A 24,278-nucleotide genomic window follows, 5' to 3' on the forward strand; every position below is an offset into this window, starting at 1 on the left:
AAATTCTCGGAAAATCATCATTAATTCAACTTAATTTTTATTGAAATCAGGACAGCTGTTGGGTCTAAAGAAAATTATCCCCAAGTACAAAAGCATGTCAGCTCGTGTTAATGACACTTTGTCTATATATACAAAACTTAAAAAAACATAACAAAATAACAAGTAGCCGATATATGCTTACATACACGTAAATAATGGAACCATACCGGAATCAGACTCACTCTTAAAGATCATAGTCAATTTGACAACAAAAAGATGAAGATTTTATCAATACATGAAACATCTGATAACATTTAGTCCAGATTTATTCAAAACCAGTTCATTCTATAATATGATAGATCTTTCTGAATGACAAAACAAGGCTTATTCGATCTCTATAATCTGTCAATAATTAGAAGAAAATCTTGTCTCCGCTAAACAAATTGAGGGTGTGTTGGTCTTGATCCTGTGTAGGAGGCAGTAAGCGCCTGGGTTGGCGTCTTTGGGTGTGGAGACGCGCTGCTCTCCTTACGTTGGAAATGGTTGTATGGGGCAAGGATGGGGTGGAGAAAACTGGGGTCTGGCTTCTCTTAGGAGTAGAAGGAACTTCCTGTTCAGGCAAGTTATCATCTACAATTTAAAATCCTTGTTCAATTTTCTATTGAAGTTCAATCAAGCAAAACATATTGAAGTTAATACCGTAACGTAACGTACATTTGTCCGTATTATAGTGAGAGACAGGTGTGTGGAGGACTGCGCTGAATCTAAATGAATGAGGAGTTCTTGTGGGTGCTGGATCGGCAACAGGGGTTCTTGGAACCGCGGCATCGCCGGAGTCTGGTAGTAAATAAAAACAAAACGATAACTGGATCGGATAACATTAATGTTCTGTGATCATCGGAACAACCTCGGTTACCTCACCTATTGTCCTTTCTAAAGACAGTCGCATGTTTGGAACAACAGCTACGGGCGTTGAATAGGTGTGTCGAGCGTCCGTAGTACATCTAAACCTCGGTGTACTTGGAACAAACTGTGCTGGAGAGTTTGAATTCATTCTACAAAATTTATTTATCTATAATAAAGTCCAAATAATTGAAAAATCAAACATATAAAAAAAAATATTCTCTATAATGATTATTATTACGAGTCAACATATATATGGTAGGGCCGTCGGTGTTAAACTACAGCATCAGTAAATCTATGTGGTTTTAACTTTCAATAAATTTCTAGACGTCATTCTTCTTTTGAAAAAAATATTCTTATTTGCTCACCTCTTTTTAATGAATCAGAATTCCCCAAGTAATAAGATGATCAAAAATAACCCAGACAAAACAAACGCGTAGAATACGCCAATTGGAAGGAAAAGGGCGGTTATTTCTTCAAACGAAAATGTATATATACAGTAAAGAACGATAAACGCTGATGAAAAAACAATACTATACTGAATTACTTTCTGTAGCATTGTTTACAAATCCAACCCGCCAAAACAAGTTTTACAGATTGTATTCTGACGTAGTTTCATTTTGACCAATAAAATACATCGTTTCATTCACCGGAAAGGCTACGTCTAAATTCCAGAATCAGACGAGATTCATTGCCAGGAATGGCAGGACACACGATTACGATAGCCTTGCTTGCTAGTGATGTTTTCATTACTGTATGCTTGTAGACTGTAGCAAGTAGAATAATTGCAACACAGTTCAGTGCTATTAGATGCATGTGTAAATTAAAGTCAACCTGAAGGACATTTTTTTTTTACATTTTGAAATTCGGAAAAAAGAAATGAAAATGAATTCACTTAAGAAACAAAAAGGGAAAAAGGTAAGCCTAATTTATTGTTGTTTAACATGACATTTGAGGGGAAGTTTGAACAATTTATCCATAAAAATTTGATATGTTTATTTTTTCTTGCAAATGGAAATCATTGTAAATATCTGTTTTCTTCATGTATCACTGCCTTCATAGAATTTATCTTTGTTGCAGATGCAAACATGCAACATCAAAAACAGTTCAACAGTAAAGAAGACTCAAATGGAGAAGCTAAATGTGAAAAAATGTTATTTGAACATAGAAACACTGAGGAAAGATAGACAAATGACATGTATGTGATTTTATTTATTTTCATTTGAAAGATCTCGGTGCATTATGGCTTTATCTCGGTGCATTATGGCTTTGTTTTCCAACTTTAATTGATTGTTTATTCTTGTCATATATTTATTTTCTTTTAGGGGAAGAAAGAATGGATTTTTTGATGCCAAAGATGAACATTGGAAGTCAGAAGGATTATTTTGAAGGTATTGATAGTAGATATTATTTTTATTTCAGACACAATAAGCCTCTTTTTACACAAAAATCATGAGCAGCTGTAAAATCTTGTACATCAGTTGCCTCATACATGTATTATTTTGTTGTTTCTAGTAATTGAAGATGAAGACAAAGAAAATGAAAAAAAGACAATGTTACAACGGGAAGGTATAAGCTTTCATTTATGATCAATATGTGATGCAAATTGTAACCATTATTTAAGATTATTTGGTCAACATTATTGAAAATGTTGAAACAAGTTTCTGTTTTAGAAAAGTGATGTGGTTGAGATTTTTATTCCAGAAAGCTAACTAAAACAATTAGATTATATGCTTGTTTATTCTTTAACTTCATTTTCTTTATAATAATTTATGACAGTTACATAAACTGCTAGCATATCAAGCATATGCAAGTACTGTAGTGAAACAATATCATCTACTAAAAACTGAATAGCAGCATAAATAAAATGTTTCTGAACTTTCATGACTTGAGATTACATTTGGACAGAAATGCAAAGAAAGACAGAAATTACTCCTCCTAAGAAGACATCAAAGAAGAATAGGTTTGTATCTTTCAAAATTGCCTCATTTAAAGAAATTTGTCTGCACATCGTATTATGTATCAATATATCATTTCAAATTAATTTTGCTCCTGCTATGTACTAATGAAGTTGTCAAATAGTAAGAAAAAAGTATATCATGTATTTTGTTTAATTGCCATGAACTTCTCTCAGTGCACCTGTGAAGAAAAAAGATAAAGAAAACCTGCCCTTAACTTCTACAGCTCTGTACCTCACCCAGACAGACCTTGTGGAGAAAACCCCTGATGTCTCCCTCATTCCAAGTAGGTCACTGACACAGAACTAGAGATTTGTCACAGTTATTTTGTTGCACATTCTATAATTTTTAGCTCCGACACTTAATCTTCATACCCCCCCCCCCCTTGCATGTATATCATTTTTTCCAAACATCTCTCATAGTTATTGCAGCTTACTCTATAGGACCACTGGGCCAATTTCAACAAAACTGCATGAACACAAATTAAAATATCCTTTATATGTAAAAATGATCTTAATTGACAAAGGTCAAACCCTAGTTTTCAAAGGGTAGATAATGAAATATAGGAAGAAAGTGTGTGTGCAGCTTATAAGGTCATGATTGTAATTTGAAGTTTTACAATATATATTTATATTTACTTATGCTAAAAGCTAGCTAAATGCAGTATCCACATGCAGTGTAGATTCAAGTTGGCTTAAATGGTACAATATTGTACATGTATGTCTTCTTGAAAATGTTAAAAACTTATTCATAAAACCTATAGATGATATCAGCAGTTCCTAGCAGTTTTCATCTTGAATATATTTCATGCATATTCATTTATGAAAACCATATTAGGAAATGAGCAAGCAGTTTCTGGCAGTTTCAAACCATTTTTACCAGTTTACATCAACTCGTTGAAATTTTTAGGCCAAAATAACTGCCTTAATTAAAACTGCAAGATAACTGGAAGGCTTAAAATTACTGCCTGGAACTGCTTATGTTCATTATGAGACATATAGGGGAATCCAATTGCTAAGGAAAGTATGGAAGGCTAAGGAACTGCTAAAAACTGCTTAGATAACAAAACTGGTACTGCTAAGGAACTGCTTAAAAACTGCCTTCCACTTTGACATGGGTGTGTGTGTGTGTGTTAAAAATCTCTTTTTCAAAACACTAATGCAACAGAAATGAAAATACATGTATTTACAACAAAGCTCTTATATGTACAGTGTAGATTTTAAATTCTTCAAACCACAACCACAGAACCAATTGTGGGGCTCTTTATGTAGTGTATATTCATGTATTTCCCAGGACTTACAATAGGGTCAAGGAGGAACACTAAAATCAGCATAGAATCAAATAAAAAACATCTTCAAAGATCTTAGCTATTTCTCAAGATTTGTGATATTACTATGCAAGTACTGGTATCTCAATATGCATATATTAATTAGTGGGTGTTCATTTTTATCACACTGTGTACCACCTTCTTCCTTCCCTGTGCTGTCCTTCCTTTTGCCAAGATTGATATGAAATGTTCAGAAAGGGATACAAGATCTCGCTTAAATACTGTTCCATGGGTAAGCAATGTGGCTGGCCAATAATGTGTGGGTTGTATTATAATTTACACAGAGTCATCAGGAGCAAAACAGAAGAAAGATCACATGTTGAGTTCACCATTCCCAATAACAGTAAGACTTTTAATTACTATGATTATACAGACTAATTAGATTGTGAAAAAATGAATATTCTTGTCAAAAACAAAAATATATACTTATATTAAGAATAATACCTATGTTATTATATTTTTTAGGGTTCAAGGCCAGGACAACTGTTAAGACAACTTACAAGCACCCCAAACTGTTCTAGAAAGGAGCAGCTTAAGGTCAGAGTTTTTAAAAAAAGAAGAAGTTAATTTCAATTTTTTAGCTCACCTGAGCCAAACGATCAAAATTAGTTTGTTGTCTGTCGTTTTAGTCTTTGTCATTGTAAACTTTTCACATTTTTATTTTCTTCTCCAGAACCACTGTGGCAATTTCAACCAAACTTGGCACATAGTATACTTTCAAGTTTTTTTTTATATATTTCAAGTTTTACATTATATATGGGGACATTGTTGTCAAAGACCAAAGTCAATCTTACTTGAGAACAATTTATAGATGCATCAATACATGTAGGATATGATATAGTATTTAATTGTCAGTTTATAACAACTGTGGAATCAGTTAAATTCGTGGGGGCCAATTTTCGTGGACTTTGACTATTTTGTTCATTCGCGGGGATGTAATTTCGTGGATGCGTCAGTTAAAGTTGCAGTAACAAAGATAACTCTTTATAAATTTGTTTCTGTTGAGAATTTAAATTCGTGGGGAGGGCTACCCACGAATACCACAAAAATTGAGCCACCAGGAACTTTAATGATTCCACTGTAATTATTTAACTCTGTCTATTTCTTTCTTATTCTCTCTCTCTCATTCAAGTTAGGAGCAGTATAAATGTCTTAACTCTGCCTACTACAATCTGATTAAACAAAGGTCAGTTAAAATGTTACATTTAAACTTTTCTGGAGTCAATGCCTACATAATTCAATGTATGGTAAATTTCATATTAAACTTTGCTGCAGCTAAATTGCCCTCCAGCTATTAAACTTACACCAATTTTAGGCTTATTCAGGGAGGCTTTTGATATAAGAGTTTTCTAAGTTCAAATTTTATCATGAAAGTAAAAAGTTTCTAAAGAGCTAAATATGTTGAGTATCTGGTACTGTTTAAGATGTTTATACTATGCTTTCCTGGGCATTTTCTCAATCTTTCCATTGGTTTTTAGATGGACCTGTCAGCCATTCAGCTCCCTGTACAGGAGGATGAGCTCGAGATTCATTCCTCTACTCTGGTCAACTCCCTGGAGATTGTTCCCCTGGATGACAGTATAGAGATGCCCCCTCCCATAGATACCCAGCAGATTCTACAGTTTAATCAGGTTATTTCTCTAAGTGATAGCAGCCACACTGTCAGTCAAGTGTTTAATAATTGAAAACTCTTGAGTTTTTAGTTGATTAAAATGAGCCAGTGTTAGTAGATATATCCATTTAAAAATTAAAGCTCTGAAAAGTTTTAGTTTTGATGCAATTGATATTTGATTTTTTTCTTCTAAATACTGTAAGTTGTTTGAGATAGGCCATAAACCTTAAAATGTTTACTGCAATCAATAAAGAACAATCTTTTAATGTTTCTTTTTTTTAGTTAAAGAAGTTACTTAAAAAATAATTGTAAGTGTATCAATTTCAGAAAACTAGAGAAAAGAAGCAAAGTTTTGTAAAGACATCTAAAGAAGGTGTGAAAAGAAAAGTTGCAAATGTTCTTACAAAACATGGGGAACTCTTTCAGTTCAAGTCCAAGGTCTCAGAAATTTTACACAAAGCTAAGGATATTGGCATTGTGAAGGAGAAAGATGTTGATGTAGATAGTAGAGATGAGGATTTACAGACTCCAGATGAACCACAATGTACAGAGCAAAGCAGTGAAAACAGGAAACGTAAAATAATGGCCAAAGTACCAGTTTTAGAGAGAAACATGAAGGATAATTTGGAGAAAAGAGCAATGGATATCTCTGAAATTAAATCAATTAATGAATCATCCCACAATTCAAGTTCAAGTAAGCAGAGATTATCATTCAAAGATTTAAGTATTCATAAAGAATGTGAGCTACAATCAGAAAATAAAGATGAAGTGGATGATCTACCATCAGAAAATGAAGTTTTGGATAATCTGCAGTCAAAAAATAAAGATGTGGATGGTATAACTACAAATCAAATGAAAAGCAAGGTGTCAGTTGGAAAAGATGACTATAGTCAGAGACTAAAAAGAAACCAGAGTTTAAGTTCTTCTCATAAAGTAAAGCAAACTGAGGAAAGTGAGAGCATGAAAAGAAACAGAGGATTGAATAAATCTGATGGACAGTTCAGACATTCTTCAACCTCCAAAGAAATCAGCTCATCACATGCCCGGGCACCTCTGAGACATTGGGATAGTGTGAAGAAGTCTATTGCAGAAGATGACCTTTGTTCATGGAAACACATCTTAAAAAAGAGAGCAGTAGTCAAGGAACATGTTTACCCTAAATTGATCATGGATGCTTCCAACGCACCAGTTGGTAGGTACCTTATTATGTCACAGGAGATTTACTTTTAATATATGTTTTATGTGAAAGAGATTCTCAGGTACATTTTGAAATAATCTCTATATGTCAGCTTTGATATGGAATTGCTATGCTCCATTCCATAAAGTGAAAAGGTGGCTTTTTAAATGTTGCTTGGTTGATTAAGAGTTGGATGGATGATGGTTGCTGTGTTTATGACAAGTGAATGACTTCATTTGATTTTTCATTTTAAAAGTCAGTAAGTTTATTGATGTATTTTTGCACTTTTTGCACTGAGTTTGGCTTTAATTTTCAGATGACATCCTGAAGAATTTTCTAAGAGTGACATCCCCATGTGCAAACCTTCAATTCAGAGTTTTTAAGCAGTCCACTTCAACCACTACTTAACATTGAATTGTTCCATTATTTTGATTGTTGTACTGAGTTTTGGAAAGGTGAACGCCTTTCTCCAGTGTGTTATATGTGAACATAATTGCTTTTTTAGGTCACCTGAGTCACTCAGGTGACCTATTGCAATTGGTCTTCGTCCGTCGTTGTGCGTTGTGCGTCGTGCGTTAACAATTTTACATTTTTAACTTCTTCTTGAAAACTACTAGGCCAATTGTTACCATTTTTAGGTCACCTGAGTCACTCAGGTGACCTACTGCAATTGGTCTTCGTCCGTCGTCGTGCGTTGTGCGTCGTGCGCCGTGCGTCGTGCGTTAACAATTTTACATTTTTAACTTCTTCTTGGAAACTACCAGGCCAATCGTTACCATTTTTGGTGTGAAGCATCTCTATGGTAAGAAGAATCTAAATTGTGAAATTTATGGCTCTACCACCCCTGGGGTGCCACGGGTGGGGCCAAATATGCAAAAAAAGCCAAATTTTCAAAAATCTTCTTCTCTACTTCCACACATGTGAGGAAAAAACTGAATGCATGGTTATGATGTCCATGAGGCCCTCTACCAAAATTGTGAAATTTATGGTCCCTGGGTCAGGGGTTGTGGCTCTAGGGTGGGGCCAATATGGCCATATAGTAAAAATGTATTAAAATCTTAGAAAATCTTCTTCTCTACTCCCATATATATTTGTTAAAAACTACATGCATGGTTATGATGTCCATGAAGCCCTCTACCTTAATTGTGAAATTCATGACCCCTGGGTCAGGGGTTCAGGCTCTAGGGTGGGGCCAATATGGCCAAATAGTAAAAATGTATTAAATCTTAGAAAATCTTCTTCTCTACTATCATATATATTTGTTAAAAACTAAATGCATGATAATGATGTCCATGAAGCCCTCAACCTAAATTGTGAAATTCATGACCCCTTTGTTAGGTGTTCATGCTCTAGGGTGGGGCCAAAATGGCCATATAGTAAAAATGTATTAAATCTTAGAAAATCTTCTTCTCTACTCTCATATATATTTGTTAAATACTAAATGCATGATTATGATGTCCATGAAGCCCTCTACCTAAATTGTGAAATTCATGACCCCTGGGTCAGGGGTTCAGGCTCTAGGGTGGGGCCAATATGGCCAAATAGTAAAAATATATAAAATCTTAGAAAATCTTCTTCTCTACTCCCATATATATTTGTTAAAAACTAAATGCATGGTTATGATGTCCATGAAGCCCTCTACCTTAATTGTGAAATTCACGACCCCTCGGTCAGGGGTTCAGGCTCTAGGGTGGGGCCGATATGGCCAAATAGTAAAAATGTATTAAATCTTAGAAAATCTTCTTCTCTACTCCTATATATATTTGTTAAAAACCAAATGCATGATTATGATGTCCATGAGGCTCTCTACTAAAATTGTGAAATTCATGACCCCTTTGTTAGGTGTTCATGCTCTAGGGTGGGGCCAATATGGCCAAATAGTAAAAATGTATTAAATCTAAGAAAATCTTCTTCTCTACTCCCACACATGTGGGCAAAAAACTGAATACATGGTTATGATATCCACAATCTCCTTTACCTAAATTGTGAAATTCATGGCCCCTGGGTCAGGGGTTCAGGACATGGGGGGGGGGCAATATGGCAATAAAGTGTAAATGCATATAATGTTTAAAAATCTTCTTCTCTATTCTCACACATCTGTATAAAAAAAACGACTAATAATTATGTTTACCAGGAAGTCCTCTACTGAAATTTTAATTTTCATGTCCCCTGGGGTATGGGTTTTGACTCTAGGGCAGGGCCAAAATGGATGTATAGATGTTAATGCATATAACATTAAAAAATTATCTTCTTTACTCCCACACACCTGAAAGGAAAACTAAATTCATTATTTTGTAGACCAGATCTTTTAGTTTTTCACCAAAATTATAGGTTTCACAGTTCTTTTTGAATTAAATGTGGTTGTCATTACAAATTTATAATTTTTCTACTCCAGTATGAAACCTAATTAATTAGATGCATATATGAGACTCCATGACAAGTTTGTGTATTGGATATATGCTACTCAGGTGACCGTTAAGGCCAATTGGCCTCTTGTTGGTGTGAAGCATCTCTATGGTAAGAAGAGTCTAAATTATGAAATTTATGGCTCTACCACCCCTGGGGTGCCACGGGCGGGGCCAAATATGCAAAAAAAGCCAAATTTTCAAAAATCTTCTTCTCTACTCCCACGCATGTGAGGAAAAAACTGAATGCATGGTTATGATGTCCATGAGGCCCTCTACCAAAATTGTGAAATTTATGGCCCCTGGGTCAGGGGTTCTGGCTCTAGGGTGGGGCCAATATGGCCATATAGTAAAAATGTATTAAATCTTAGAAAATCTTCTTCTCTACTCTCATATATATTTGTTAAATACTAAATGCATGATTATGATGTCCATGAAGCCCTCTACCTAAATTGTGAAATTCATGACCCCTCGGTCAGGGGTTGTGGCTCTAGGGTGGGGCCAATATGGCCAAATAGTAAAAATGTATTAAATCTTAGAAAATCTTCCTCTCTACTACCATTTATATTTGTTAAACACTAAATGTATGATTATGATGTCCATGAGGCCCTCTACTAAAATTGTGAAATTCATGACCCCTCGGTCAGGGGTTCGGGCTCTAGGGTGGGGCCAATATGGCCATATAGTAAAAATGTATTAAATCTTAGAAAATCTTCTTCTCTACTCTCATATATATTTGTTAAATACTAAATGCATGATTATGATGTCCATGAAGCCCTCTACCTAAATTGTGAAATTCATGACCCCTCGGTCAGGGGTTCGGGCTCTAGGGTGGGGCCAATATGGCCAAATAGTAAAAATGTATTAAATCTTAGAAAATCTTCCTCTCTACTACCATTTATATTTGTTAAACACTAAATGTATGATTATGATGTCCATGAGGCCCTCTACTAAAATTGTGAAATTCATGACCCCTCGGTCAGGGGTTCGGGCTCTAGGGTGGGGCCAATATGGCCAAATAGTAAAAATGTATTAAATCTTAGAAAATCTTCCTCTCTACTACCATTTATATTTGTTAAAAACTAAATGCATGGTTATGATGTCCATGAAGCCCTCTACCTTAATTGTGAAATTCACGACCCCTCAGTCAGGGGTTCAGGCTCTAGGGTGGGGCCAATATGGCCAAATAGTAAAAATGTATTAAATCTTCTTCTCTACTACCATATATATTTGTTAAACACTAAATGCATGATTATGATGTCCATGAGGCCCTCTACTAAAATTGTGAAATTCATGACCCCTTTGTTAGGTGTTCAGGCTCTAGGGTGGGGCCAATATGGCCATACAGTAAAATGTTTTAAATCTTAAAAAATCTTCTTCTTTACTCCAACACATGTGGGCAAAAAACTGAATACATGGTTATGATATCCACTATCTCCTTTACCTAAATTGTGAAATTCATGGCCTCTGGGTCAGGGGTTCAGGACATGAGGGGGGGGGGGTGCAATAGACCAGGGCTGCGTTTTACAAAAGAACTTACGACAGAGTTGTAAATATTTTCAGTCTTATGGAACGGTCTTTGATGAACAAAAGGACTATGTGCGGTATGGTCAAATATCTGCCCCCGATTTCAACCAATTTTTAAATAGTATCATATGAAAATGAAATCTTCACAAATCATTGTAAAGAGGATGCCTATAACTTTAATCTTGATTTTAGTCATCATTGCTCACTCGCTGTTTATCTATGACGTCACTTAAATGACCTAATTCCCACAAATTTGCAAACAAATGAAGATATGCTCATTTTTGCTCTATATTTTGCATTCGGAAGTATAGAGTGCAGGTCTGCTCAAGTGCGATTTTAACATTTGTTTTTCTTCAGGTAGTTATACATATTATACTAAAAAATGGTACTTGAGCAAGCCTGCGCTCGATGTTTCCCAGTCGAAAAACCATCGGAAAACACCCATATTTTGCTACAAAACATCAATTTATCAAAATAATGCAATATTCATGACGTCATTTCTACATTATGACATCACTGTGGTGATAACCTTTTACACCTTTATTTTCAATATGATTTTAACTATCTTTCACCTTATTTTAAAGCTCTTTCTAAAACTTTGATTTTGGGGGGCAAAAATTGCATAAAACCGCACTTAGTCCTTTATATCAAACCATTTATTTACACCTATTTTGATTTTCATAATTATATTTTACAACTATTACAATAAAATATTGATTAGTTTGTGATTAATAAACATTCATTAATTTGGTCGTAAGTCGTAAGTTCTTTTGTAAAACGCAGCACGTATCTTTTAGTTTTTCACCAAAATTACAGGTTTCACAGTTCTTTTTTAATTAAATGTGGTTGTCATTACAAATTTATAATTTTTCTACTCCAGTATGAAACCTAATTAATTAGATGCATATATGAGACTCCATGACAAGTTTGTGTATGGGATATATGCTACTCAGGTGACCGTTAAGGCCAATTGGCCTCTTGTTTTAAAATGGTGTTTATCATCTGCCTTTTCTTGTTGAGTGTTTATATAAAACACTCCTTCATCCAGTGCTACAATATCATGTTTTTTTTGTTTATATACAGCATATATTTATTTCTACATGGATCACCACCCAGAAACATTTTCCTGTTGCTTAAATGTGAAACTACCATTGTGATATCTAAACTGTTTGATCTGTGATTTATTTATGTATAATCAATATTGTATTTCTTGATACATATATTGATAATGTTATATACTTCATCTGTGATGTTTTGTGATCTATATAGCTTTGGTTTTTATGTAAATTGTTTTGATTAAATAAATGTATGTTATTAATTAATAAGTCTAAATGGGTGTATGTACATGTTTATTGAATAACTTGAATTTATTAATAATTTTAAAAAGATCAGAACTATGCTCATGATTTGTATGAGGTGCCGTTTTAATATATTTAAGGTATTTTCTGATATAAAAAAATAAATATTTGATATCAATAATTCTGTGAATTATTGATATCAAATATTTATTTTTATAAATATTTCAAAATATTTCAAATTTCAAAAATATTAAAATTTATTGCAGGATGTCAAAAAATAATTCTTGATATCAAAAAATGTATTTTGTGATATCAGAAAATCATTTTTTTTGGTATCACAAATTGGAATTCTTGATATCAAAAAATGATTTTCTGATGTTTGATTTGTTGATATCAAAAAACTGAATTTTTGATATCAGAGAATCATTTTTTGATATCAACAAATCATTTGTATTTTCTGATATCAAAAAATCGTTTTTTTGATCAGAAAATAAGACCTACCGGGTACATAAAATTACTATCAACTAAATGAATGCTTCCTTTGATGCAACTTTTGTAATTTGTAAGAAATTGTGTTTCAAACCTGTAGATGCCTGTTAAGAATAATAAAGTATGCCAAATTTTAAACCTGATTTCATTTTGGCAAGTTTGTCCACATATACAATGATTAGCACTGCTTTCTTTGCGATTCGCTGTGAATATTGAATGGAATTTCTTAAAATGATGGCGTCGCATAATATAAAGGAATTATACCGGCATACTGTTAGCGCTTTCAATACATTAGACCAGAAATGTCAAGAACACTGAATAAATTTTTACATTATTAAAATAAATATTCAAATAAAAAACAACAAATATTAAAATGCAAATCGGACTCTGTAGTTCAGCAATTTACCGTAATTTTGGGTCAAGGGAGTATTCATTAAATGTGCAAAATTTATTCACCATTTTATTAAAATTCCTGATATCAGAAAATATAATTCTTGATATCAAAAAATCAGTTTGAATTTCTGATATAAAAAAAAACACTTTCTGATATTAAAATTCTATTTCTGATACCAGAAAATGATTTTTTGATATCACAGAATTGAATTTTTGATATCTAACAATGGATTGTATTTTCTGATATCAAGAATTCGAATTTCTGATATCAAAATCATTTTCTAAAATCAGAAAATATCTCAAAAATATTAAAACGATGCCCCATAGGTTTGCATATTATGCAACCAGGCGGTATGAAAAGTTACTGAAGCAGATTACTTTTGTTTAATGGTCATTAGAAATACAGTGCAATAAAATTATTACAGAGAACTGGTAGTGTTATATTCAGTGTCAATTTATTGTTTGTAATTAAAACATTAGAACAGAGTAGGGGGAGCCATATATAAGCTATACCGATGCTCTCAGTACTCCCTAATATTGACCCTATTTTTTCTGATACTCTAGCTAAGAAAGGTTCATTAATATTCATCCTTATCAAATCATTGGGGTTTTTTTTCAAGATCTTTTACTGTTGTGTGAAATTGAAGCCGTTTCAACTGAGATATATACAGCCCTGTATGAAGTTGGACATGTCATTGCCTTATTAATAATTATATTCATATCTATTAGCCAATGACTATACAGCTACTGATGAGTAGACCCCGCCCTCATCCAGTCAGAGTTTGTCATGAACTGCCCCAAGTACAAGCTCTTGTTTAACGGTTCTACTACAGGTCCTCATCAAACTTGCAAGGATGGTTCATCTTATGTAATTGGCAGGCTTGATTGCTGATCGAATCTTAGCCATAGGTTTTGCATGCTGGAGGAGGTTCAGTTTTACAGAGGACCTTGACCTTTGATGACTAAATTATCCATGTGCTTATCTAGAGAGGTGTGATCGAGTTGGTTTTTGTTTTTGTTTGTTTTTTTTTTTGGGGGGGGGGGGGGTCTGGAAAATTTAAACTTATTGGATGCACATATTAAATTTTACCAAAAATATGGCTAGGAAACTTTGTAGATTTTTAAGACACTATATGTAAATGTGGATACAATGTATTACCAAACCAGGGAAATCCAATTCCAATATTTTTCTGGAAAATGTTGGCCCTTTTTAATTAAGAATATTGTTGTTATTAAAGACATAGGAATAGATGTGCATATTTGCAGAAAAGACATAGCAATAGATTAACAGATTTGCAGAAAGTTTTGATCTGAGGATTTTCTGCGAGTTGTGCCTTTATTGAAATTATTTTGTACATTTAGTGCATACCCTGCCATTCATTAGGTGTAGCATTGTCAAGTAATGGCGGAGCATGGGGTACATGAGATTGCTTATTTTTTCTTTTATTCATTTTAAATAATTATGAAATAGATGTTTTATTGGGAGTTGATTTTAATCAACTCTCCTATGCAGTTACTCTAGCAAACCGAAACTGAAACTGTTTGCACCTAAGCACAAATCATCACCACTGACAAGACTTAGTTCTTGAAAATAATCGATAAATTCGATGTTATGTACGCTGAAGCATTTTTTTAAAGGAAACTTATTTATAAATACCTTGGAAATAGTCAGATTTTAAATGGTACGAACAATTGGAAGTTTTTCGTAGTCGTGTGTATTCCTACGCCAGAGTTCAATATATAGTCTCGTTCAACCATCGGCTGTCTCCTTACATCTCCGGCAAGTAGAGAGTCAGTCTATATTTAGAGGTCGCATCATCAAGCTATCACGTGACCTGGTATCTCTTACTTGTCGGAGATTAACGGAGACAGCCGAGCATCTGGTTGAACGAGACTAGAGTTCATTATTGGTTGGATCCATACAATTTTTGAAATATTTGGAATACCAAAACATAGTTTGATGAAATCAATTCTATTTTAAAATATTACACAGCATGGTTCATTAGAGGTTTTCTCGAAATTCTTGTCGGAAAAGTCAGAGAATTCATATTATAAAAATGTGCATAATTCAAATGCAGATTATAAACTACTTGCCAAGCAAACTAGCATATCGTTGATTTTAAAATAAATAATATTCGATAAAATCAACTCCCGTCAGTACATCAGTACTTTGATTGATAATTATATCCATTCATTTTTCTGATAAATAGATTTAGCTTACTATGATTCTAAACTTATTATATTGTGTTGTAGGCTTTAATTCATTCTTGTACGTTGTTATGGCTAGTTATCTAATTGGTTTTATTAACAATATATTTGAATAATATAATTCAGATATTTAGTAATCCTAAAATGAAATTTTGAATTTGGCGCCAAAGCGACTTTCCGGAAGGATTACGTCCCTTGGCAGAGTTGGAAACGACAATGGCGGTCGCAGATATTTGATAGCGTTAGTGTTCTTTGTGAAATGGGCGTCCATAGTGATCCGACAGGTAAGTGAAATATGACGATATTTTAGAAATATTTGCTGCATATTTTGAGAGATTTGCTAGCAAATTTATGAAAACCGATGAAAAGCAACCAAAAGACAGGTTTCAACCTGCTCAACTCTAATTTTCTCTGTCATGTTATTGTTGCTTGTAATTTCAATATGACAGTAATTTATCGGAGTCAGCTTATGTTATTGTATTCAACATTTAGACTCTGTAAGAGGCCAACATGCTTGAGAATGTTGACCTCATTCAAATACAATTAATATATGAGACTATACTGTAATTCAATAAGTACGTACGACATTTTTCTCTCTATTCGAGTGGGCCCTTGAGTCGATTCTCAGTTATCTCTCTATCCCTGCGTCACAAAATATTGTTAATTCTGTGTTGTTTTCAAGAACTGCTAATCTTGATAAATCCAATGAAGACAAACTCCAGAGTTTCATTTATAACAAGTATATTCTGTGGTAAAAGTACATCCAAATTAAGCTTTTCTCTCTCTCTCTCCCAAAGACTCATCTGTTCGTAACCCCCCTCACATGTACACTTTCTCCCTTTTATATCGTGCCCAGAAATCTAACACTATTAGAGCATCAGGATACTAGTTAGGACAGCAGGCTCTGATATTAGAGTCTGCTACACCTTAGGGCATTGGGGCACCTGTTGGGGCATCAGACTCCGGTATGAGGGCCTGCTGCATTATCAGGGCTCCATGGATAGCACTCAAATACAAAACAAGTTAACTTAAGTACTGGCGTGCAACCAGTTCTCACGGAATACCATTTCTCGCCAGTACATTGTGACGTCATTTTATCAACACATAAAATTATAATCGAAAAATGACGTCACAATGTACTGGCGAAAAATGGTACTCGGCGAGAACCAGTCGCACGCCAGTAGTATTATAGAACAAACTAATAAAACAAAAAAAATGCTACATTGGCTTATTTTGCTAATTCTAATGATTTCCAGTGAAACTTTACTTCAGTAAACAAGCCAACTCTGAGATGTTAATTGAGATGAATTTAAAAAGTACATGCATATAATATAAAATGTACTACTTGTAGAACCATTTTGACTTGAGCTTGCACTCAGCTTTGTCTCTTTGAAATCAACAAGATTTGTCTGGCTTTTGAGCTAAGACTACGCAATACATGCATATTTCACTCGAAACCAGTGTCATTTTTGACTTGTTTTAATGCAAGAAATAGATAGCTACGTCCTACTGAATGTCCAAAGTCTTGTTTAAATGGCTCTATTTAAAAATCATTATTTTTGTCAAATTCAGCTTATTTTGCAAATCATTTTCAGAATTTTTGTAAGTTGGAAATTTGTAATAACAAAAAAACAAAACAAAGAAGGAAACTTCATCAGAGCCTATGAGTTTTTACTCTGTTACACTGCTCTCGACGTAGTGTAACAAATACTGTACAAATTGTGGGTTCTGACGACAAAATTAAAACAAAAAACTCGTTGGTCTCGATTAAACTATTCATCTTCCCTAGCCAAGGTTTTTCGGTACACCCCTTGGCTAACAAAGATGCAAGTTATTATATCGGATCACTAGCTGTCTGTTACAGTATAAACAACTGAAATATAGACAACAAGTTTGAGGAAAACAAAAAAGTATAGGTGCAGTCTTACTGATTATTGAAGTGCGCTATTCATCCCTAAATCTTTGTCTTAAAAATCATGCATGATATACTATATTTACGTTAAAGTTAAGCCCTTAGTTATTTTCATTTTGATTTGTTATAAAGTCACTCAGCACCTGCTTCTGTCGACAACTTGATAAGTGCATTAAAATTGAACTGAGATGGAGAGAATGTGAATACCAACACTGATATTTACAATCACCATCAATTATAAAAATTGTGTTTCTTGCATTTGATATAAGTAAAATATAATGGCATTGCATTGATTTTCATCTCATATTTTAATTTGATAAATCCATGTATTATTTGCTTTTGCAATGTGAGTAGAGTTAACAATGTGATGTTTTAACATAGGTCCGTCCAATATGGCCAACAATGCAAAGAGTTTGAGAGGACAGCTGGGGCTAAGGAGCAGCGGTGAGTCTACTTTTTTTGACACATTTTACATTTTATATAATTTACGTAATCTAAGATATTCATAAAACCTAATACCTCCACCACCACCCTTATTATGAACAAAACTACAATATACACAGGAAAGTATATTTTTATTTTACCAGGTAGAAAGAATATCAAGGAGTTGGTATTTAGAATTGTTTTTGTTTTTTGTAGCCCTGGCTCCCACATCCAGTAAACTGACCACCCAGTATATGGTAATGGACCACATGAAAAATCACTACAGCAAAATCACTAATGCAAAGCGTAAGTACACATGTACCAAATATCTAGAAACAATCTAACTTTGAAGCCTTAAATTATATACTATAACATGTTAATCTCAGATTTGGCTGCTACATATTCTCCTTGCTTTAATTAAATTTTAGGTAAGAACAACATTATCAGCATGACATAAAATTAATAAAACTGTATTAACAGGCATACTAGTGTGTACTTATATTTGTTCAATTTTCAGCGGCAATCGACAACAGAGCCCCTCGAAGTATTTCCTCAAGTCAGAAAGGTGAGAGGACCAATTTCTAGAATTAAGTTATATCTAGTTGATAAAGTTTAATTTCCTTTGTTATTGACTTTAAAATGATTGAATTTGTGAATTTCAATGTATATTTTTCATCAAAGACCAACAGATAGTTGGGTTTATTTCTATTCAATGATTGGGCAGATCTGTGTTCAAATAGAATTTTCATTCCAGTACGAGACAGAGACACAAGAGAGGGAAAGCGTCCTGTGTCGGCCATGTCTGTCAACTATCCAGTGCGTCCGTACTCTGCCATGACAGGCCATGATGATGACATCTATGATGAAGATCAGTGGGTAAGTAACATGTCTGGAACCACTTATATACTTGTAGCTCAATTTAATAGTTTACCAACAAACTTATTGTCTACCTTTTGTAATTACATTGTTACACTGTTCATTAATGTGATTATAAATGGAAACACTTAGACCAATTTAATCTATCTTTTAGGGAGATGTTGATCCTGAAGATGAGGTTGAGAGACAAGTAAGGGAGATAATGCGAAAGAAGCTCAACACCAATACAAATCAGATTCATAGGACAAATGTTGCTCATGGAGGCACCTCTCAGTCCCCGTACTACTCGGCCAGAATGGGTCAGACTACTCACCACCGCCCAGCCTCTGCCCGGTCATCCGCCCGCTCAGTTCACTCAGCCAGGTACAACATGGATAGAACCGCCATGCCCACAAGAACAGTCACCCAGAAGACTTACGATGGAGATGTCATTGAGAAACATAATCATGTCTTTACCCAGCCTGAGAAACCATTCACCCCTCGTGTCCTGAAATCAAACCGTGTGTCTCGCATTGCACAGAGCAAATACTACACTGCTCCTCCACAAAAAAGGGAAACCGATGAAAGCACCAATGCCAAGGAGGCCACATCACCCAAACCAAAGCCGAGAGCCAAGCCACGCATGAATGCTGGGATGGACAAATCTGGAGAGATGACAGACACCTTGATGTTTGAGTCACTACAGAGTAGGGACTTCTCCAAGTACAGTGATGATCGAGAACAAGTTGTCCCCAGACTGGACATTTCTTTGGACAAGGACAATATGAACTGGATCAAAGAACAAGCCATGAAGGCAGAGATCCGAGCCAAGAGCGGAGGAATGTCGCGTATCAATGAGGACAAGATGTTGGATTCCAATGACCTTGAACAAACAGGCAATGTGACCTTGACAGGAGGTTCACTTAACAAAACCACAAGGTATTATCCTATGATGATCCTATGAGAGATATATTACACCGGTAGATATATTGTGAACTTTTTGCCAAAAAACTAAATATTGATTTTTTTGTAGCCTTGCTGAATTTTGATACATGTATTTCTTTTTTTCTTAGTAATGAGTATCAATTATCATCTACATATATATAAGTTTGACTTTATACTTTGACAGGTCTTTTGGAACTAAAACTTTTAACAACAGCCAGAGACTGAGTACAGAGTGAGTAGACATGTTCCATTATTTCTCTCTAAATATTTATATATACATAACACCATTTCTTCCTCTGTTATCTAATGTGATGGTAGTTGATTGCACTGATCCCTGTACATTCCTTGCACTGTCGACTAGTTCATGTATCTGTAAACTGCTTCCCAACGCATGAAACCTCCAACCTGTGCTTGCCTGATGTATTTTCATTTTTGCAGCCAAGAAAAGTACAATGTAACTAGAACCAAGTAATTTAAAGTTAAATCCCCATTCTTGCATGACATACCGGTAGATATTAAATACCCCTACAGGAATGATGATGACTTTAGCATGGAGAAGAATGAATGATTTAAATATGTATGACACCAATAGACCATGTGATGCTCCCACTGAAATCGATGATGTACTTACCTTGTGTATTCTCCACATCTTATACAGAACTTACAAACTGACAGGCATGCTTTACACACCACTAATTTAAACACATTTCAGTACTCCATACATATATCTCACACCAAATCTTAGTGTACAGTTTAATATATAATAAAAAGTCTGCTTAATATCCTAATATCTATAAAATGAAAATGGACCATGTTCAGAATTAAGCTGTTTCGATAGAGATGATAAATTAACAAAGCAGAAACAACATTATAGTTGGCCTGTCATTGAGCATCTTAAAGATGTACATTTTTTTCCAGTATACGACGTCGTCGGAAACACTCACCTGTCCAATGAAGAGTTCGGAGCGTGTCATGTGACTGTTGAAACATGGCATGCTATAGTAAGAGCATCTGACATTTGTGAAATAAAACAAAGTTAATGAAAGACTGTGATTTTGTTTGAGACTCTAGTCATGCCATGACTCTCTCCAGTCACCATAATTGTGTTAACTGTTATTTTATAGCTAGCTTAGTGTTAGAGCTGGACCCACTCAGAAATGTTTCTTGTTAAAGATAGCAAAGTTTATTTTGTGTATATAACTAACATGCATTTCCTCTAACAGCTTCTGTTGATTTTATATAGATTTATGATCAAATGTCAATTTTCTCTAAAGAGAGTGTTTCTGTTAAAGTGTGTAAGTTACCTGGCAAAGAAGAATGTGTTTGCATTTAAAACGAAGGATCCGATATAAGTAGTTCCTTCTTTGTCAGATGTGTTGTAAAACTTCAGAGGTGTAATAAAATCAGACTAGCTCATTTGTGTTGTATTTCTTTATTCCATGTTCCAATGTTTCAGATAACAGCATTACTTGGAGTTTGTTGATATTGACTAACAAAGAGACATTCCCCCTCTACTACGTGTTGTCTCACTATTTCTTGCCTTTTTTCGCACCAACTATTTTGCCTTTCTAATCTTTCAGCTTTAACAATCTCAAGAAACCAGTCAAAGGAAAGAGGTAATTGAGTGGATGTGATTGATATGTATATATATGTCATGTATTTATTACACCTTGAAAACACACACACCGTTTGCACTCCATTTCTTTCTATCGTTACATACATGTATATCTCAATAATTTTTACTTGACGTGTTAAGTTTTGTTATGAAGCCTGTGTTCAAAATTGTAAATTTTTATTTTTCATTTTTGCGAATGAAAACTCACTGCTTCTGTTTGACACTTACACAGCTTTATTTTAAAGATAATGCTTCCTTATATTTTGATTCCCAATCAAAATTACTGGTAATATAAAGGGAATGCTTTGAATGAATATTTATTTTGGGGAAAATGTGTGTGTTTGAACAAACCTTTTGTGTATTAACTATCATAGTTCTGTGTCCATATGACATTTTTTTTTCTAATTCATATTCCAGAAATAGAGCATAAGAAAAGCCTTGAAAAATCAATGGTTAAAATATCATATTCAGTTTGATTTTTTTAAAAGTTGTTTATTATATTGTATAAACTTGACCTTTTTCTGCTGACAGGGAGGAAGAGTTACAGTATGTGGAGTTTATTAAGGAGGTCACAGACGACGTTCTGAACCGAGGCGTGTTCACCGACAGGTAATTAGTCCGTAGGCTGACGGATGATAATCATCCCTCTTTATTTTTTCAAAGAATGTTTTGTATGGAGACAGTTTAAAAATACAACTTATTTCCACATTGTTTTGCAGAGTACTGAAACAAGTATTTGAGTCTCACATTACCAAGAAAAAAGGAAAACTTAATGAGGTTAGTAATGAACACATTGAATAACAGATGGTTTAATGATTACAGTCAATCCTGTCTCCAATGGCTGTGAAAAATCTGAGTGACAATTTTAGAAGGCAATGTTATCATTCATTGGTTAAGACTCCCAACCCACTTTGATGCATCCATATGGTACATGATCTTGAGATGTAAAAATTCACTTTGAGTATAAGGGTTTGTATTTTTAGAGTAAACTGGTTTAATGAGATGTAAGTTCATTCTGATCTTGTACTTAGTCACTCTGATGTGGACTGAAACAATTTAGTGCTTTTATATCTGTCCTGAACCATTGACATCGACCCATGAACCTTTAAACTACTGAGCCAGGTACCCTGGGGTGTGCATTGACTATGAACTACATGTTATGATATATTGTTTGCAGGGTCATTTTTGCCCCCATTATTTTCACCCTTCTACACATGCAAAAGGTATTGCCAGGTCTCAAATTTGCCCGAACTAAGTTGTGTTAAAAGTCAGATAATTTGAGACAATGGAATTTGCCCTGATGGCAAAAATAAAACAGGGGGCAAATATTTCCCTGTATACAGTATCTTTACTTAGCATAGTACATGTACTGTACAGTTCCTGTTAGTTTGCATATGTGTTAAGGAAGAAATACAGTAAATTGTGTTGTATTATTGTAGGAAAAGATGCGCTCCATGCTGAGTCAGGTTCGTCAGGATTTGGACATCAAAGATGAATCGGAGAGTGCTGATTTCTCCCCACTGGACACCACTTCGTCCCTTGGGTCACGCCTTCACACCAGGTACAGCCGTGGGAGAACTGGGGAGCAGACTTTTGGATCCACCATGGACTCCCAAAACACCTACAACTTCAAAGACACTTCGTCGGGGGACATGTTCAGCACAATTCACTCAGAGAAAGAGAGTGATGACCTGTCTGCCACACAGGCCCTGAAGAGCTACCAGCTAGATCTCACTAGACATGTCGAAAACGAGGAGGGTGATGAAAGTCCAGGAGAGATCGCTCAGTCGGAGAATGAAATGGAGAAGACTGACCATGTTATTGAAGCAGACAACAAATCGGTGAAATCCAGCAAGTCGGCTAAATCCTCCAAGTCTGTCCATAGTGCCCATGTCGCTGATGACAGGTCGGTGAAGTCGGGGAAGTCGTCAGGACATCGCAGTGTGACTTCATCCACTCATCATCAGGACTCTCTCTCGGTAAAGTCTGGGAAATCCCAAACCAGTCAGAGGAGTGGAGGATTCAAACCATCCGCCAAACCCCGGGCTACCGCTCAGAACAACCAGGATGGGGCAGGTTAGTCCAATATCTAATCTATTTGCAAAAAGTACAGAATTTAACCATCACTTCTTCTCTATTTTTCCCAGTTGATTAACTTTTAAGGCAGTATATATTAGATACAATACTTAGATTGATATGATGTTATACTGGTAGATATATATTACATTCTAGTCATTTTACAATTTTATGTGCGTATTTTATAGAATCCTCCGAGGATCAGTCGACTCAACAAGGTTATGAAGATGAAGAGGATGGAGAGTATGAGGAATCTGATGAGGAGAACTTTTAAATTGTACATATTACATATACAAGACAGGGATGAAACTCTCATCAAAAAATGGGTTTAAATGTTTTACAGATAAAAATCTATAGCTTTTTACTTGAAAGAGAAATTTAGATGTTTGTTGGTTTTTAAACCAAGAGCATACTAGTTTAGACCAATTAGCCGGAGCGTCTGGGAGCTTTGTGTTTCTGTGTTGCTGCAGTAGTGGTATAGGAGGTTATTGTACATTTCTCTAACATCACTGTATTAAGATATTAGATAATGTGACACAGGGTGGCTTTGTCTGTGATAATTCTTATGTATTTCTTTGTCACCATTGTAACATGCTTATCATTGTAACATGCTTCACTGTCTGGTTCATAGTCATCTCCAATAAGAATTGGATCTTTTTCTTTTTTATACAAAAAATAGTAAGAGAAATAGATGCATTTGCATCTTCTTTTTAACCTTGTGCAATGTTTTACAGTAAAATAAAAATGTCTCATTTTAAAAGGAAATTTATGATGCAGACACAAACAGGATTTGTTATGCAAGTTCATTAATAATCCTATTACCGTATTTAAGTTTACATTTTAATCCTGTTGAATTATGTATGCATTTTGTTTACCTCTTGTTGTACTTGTGATAAAAAAATTTGAACAGTCCATCCATTATTTTTATCTTGCATGTAGGAAGTATTTTTTATACTTTTTAGGTTTTTTTTATTTCAACACACCGTCCATTGTATGCATGTTGTGAGTGTACATTCATGTCATCACAATGAATTTAATAAAGCTCAGTCCAATACACGGCTGTTTCCTGTTGTTTTTACAATGTCCTGTTGATTGTATTAGTCTATGTCAAAATATACTGATCAATTTAGATATTTATCTGCTGGCAATGACCAAAAGGTGATAGCAGAGCTATTC

The 24,278-nt window shown here is 34.6% G+C and overlaps 3 protein-coding genes across 9 annotated transcripts; 2 read left to right on the forward strand and 1 right to left on the reverse strand.

Moving 5' to 3' along the window:
* Positions 1–291: 291 nt before the first annotated feature.
* On the reverse strand, positions 292–15,879 carry LOC105337845 (uncharacterized). 5 transcript variants are annotated; one of them, XR_010714862.1, is made up of 4 exons: positions 14,726–14,744; positions 901–1,034; positions 694–816; positions 292–609 (listed from the first exon to the last, which is right to left on the reverse strand). XR_010714862.1 is itself a non-coding variant. In XM_034469414.2 (4 exons), the coding sequence occupies exons 1-4, from the start codon at positions 15,862–15,864 to the stop codon at positions 392–394; spliced, it is 480 nt and encodes a 159-aa protein (XP_034325305.2). In that variant the 5' UTR covers positions 15,865–15,879; the 3' UTR covers positions 292–391. The 5 variants fall into 5 exon arrangements, 2 of the variants coding, with proteins under 2 accessions (XP_034325305.2, XP_034325304.2); XR_010714861.1 differs by lacking the exon at positions 14,726–14,744 and adding an exon at positions 1,430–1,532; XR_010714860.1 differs by lacking the exon at positions 14,726–14,744 and adding an exon at positions 1,251–1,476.
* LOC105337847 (eukaryotic translation initiation factor 5B) lies at positions 1,594–7,453 on the forward strand. Of its 2 annotated transcripts, none has more exons than XM_011442752.4 (11): positions 1,594–1,800; positions 1,963–2,080; positions 2,208–2,273; positions 2,398–2,451; positions 2,791–2,845; positions 3,017–3,126; positions 4,452–4,510; positions 4,633–4,704; positions 5,646–5,798; positions 6,107–6,971; positions 7,273–7,453. In XM_011442752.4, the coding sequence occupies exons 1-11, from the start codon at positions 1,762–1,764 to the stop codon at positions 7,362–7,364; spliced, it is 1,683 nt and encodes a 560-aa protein (XP_011441054.3). In that variant the 5' UTR covers positions 1,594–1,761; the 3' UTR covers positions 7,365–7,453. The 2 variants fall into 2 exon arrangements, with proteins under 2 accessions (XP_011441054.3, XP_065944430.1); XM_066088358.1 differs by having other exon boundaries at positions 2,398–2,443; positions 2,789–2,845.
* Positions 15,428–24,156, forward strand: LOC105337848 (spermatogenesis-associated protein 7 homolog). Of its 2 annotated transcripts, XM_011442753.4 has the most exons (12): positions 15,428–15,560; positions 17,570–17,632; positions 17,828–17,917; positions 18,129–18,176; positions 18,366–18,487; positions 18,642–19,405; positions 19,596–19,643; positions 20,992–21,027; positions 21,558–21,635; positions 21,746–21,803; positions 22,466–23,102; positions 23,291–24,156. In XM_011442753.4, exons 1-12 carry the CDS (start codon positions 15,536–15,538, stop codon positions 23,374–23,376), a joined length of 2,055 nt encoding a protein of 684 aa, XP_011441055.3. In that variant the 5' UTR covers positions 15,428–15,535; the 3' UTR covers positions 23,377–24,156. The 2 variants fall into 2 exon arrangements, with proteins under 2 accessions (XP_011441055.3, XP_011441058.3); XM_011442756.4 differs by lacking the exon at positions 20,992–21,027.
* Positions 24,157–24,278: the final 122 nt, after the last annotated feature.

This window comes from Magallana gigas, chromosome 6 (assembly GCF_963853765.1).
Source record: "Magallana gigas chromosome 6, xbMagGiga1.1, whole genome shotgun sequence".
Classification (NCBI taxonomy): domain Eukaryota; kingdom Metazoa; phylum Mollusca; class Bivalvia; order Ostreida; family Ostreidae; genus Magallana; species Magallana gigas.

Bases quoted from the DNA above. Each gene is read 5' to 3' on its own strand.
- LOC105337845 (XM_034469413.2), bottom strand. From the start codon at position 1,441: ATGCTACAGAAAGTAATTCA. The intron at 1,035-1,421 runs GTATAGTATTGT...TAAATTTTGTAG, and splicing joins ATGCTACAGAAAGTAATTCA to AATGAATTCAAACTCTCCAG. The intron at 817-900 runs GTGAGGTAACCG...ATTTACTACCAG, and splicing joins GTCTTTAGAAAGGACAATAG to ACTCCGGCGATGCCGCGGTT.
- LOC105337847 (XM_011442752.4), top strand. From the start codon at position 1,762: ATGAAAATGAATTCACTTAAGAAACAAAAAGGGAAAAAG. The intron at 1,801-1,962 runs GTAAGCCTAATT...TCTTTGTTGCAG, and splicing joins AGAAACAAAAAGGGAAAAAG to ATGCAAACATGCAACATCAA. The intron at 6,972-7,272 runs GTAGGTACCTTA...TTTAATTTTCAG, and splicing joins TGCTTCCAACGCACCAGTTG to ATGACATCCTGAAGAATTTT.
- LOC105337848 (XM_011442753.4), top strand. From the start codon at position 15,536: ATGGGCGTCCATAGTGATCCGACAG. The intron at 17,918-18,128 runs GTAAGTACACAT...TTCAATTTTCAG, and splicing joins CAAAATCACTAATGCAAAGC to CGGCAATCGACAACAGAGCC. The intron at 21,028-21,557 runs GTAATTGAGTGG...TTCTGCTGACAG, and splicing joins AAACCAGTCAAAGGAAAGAG to GGAGGAAGAGTTACAGTATG.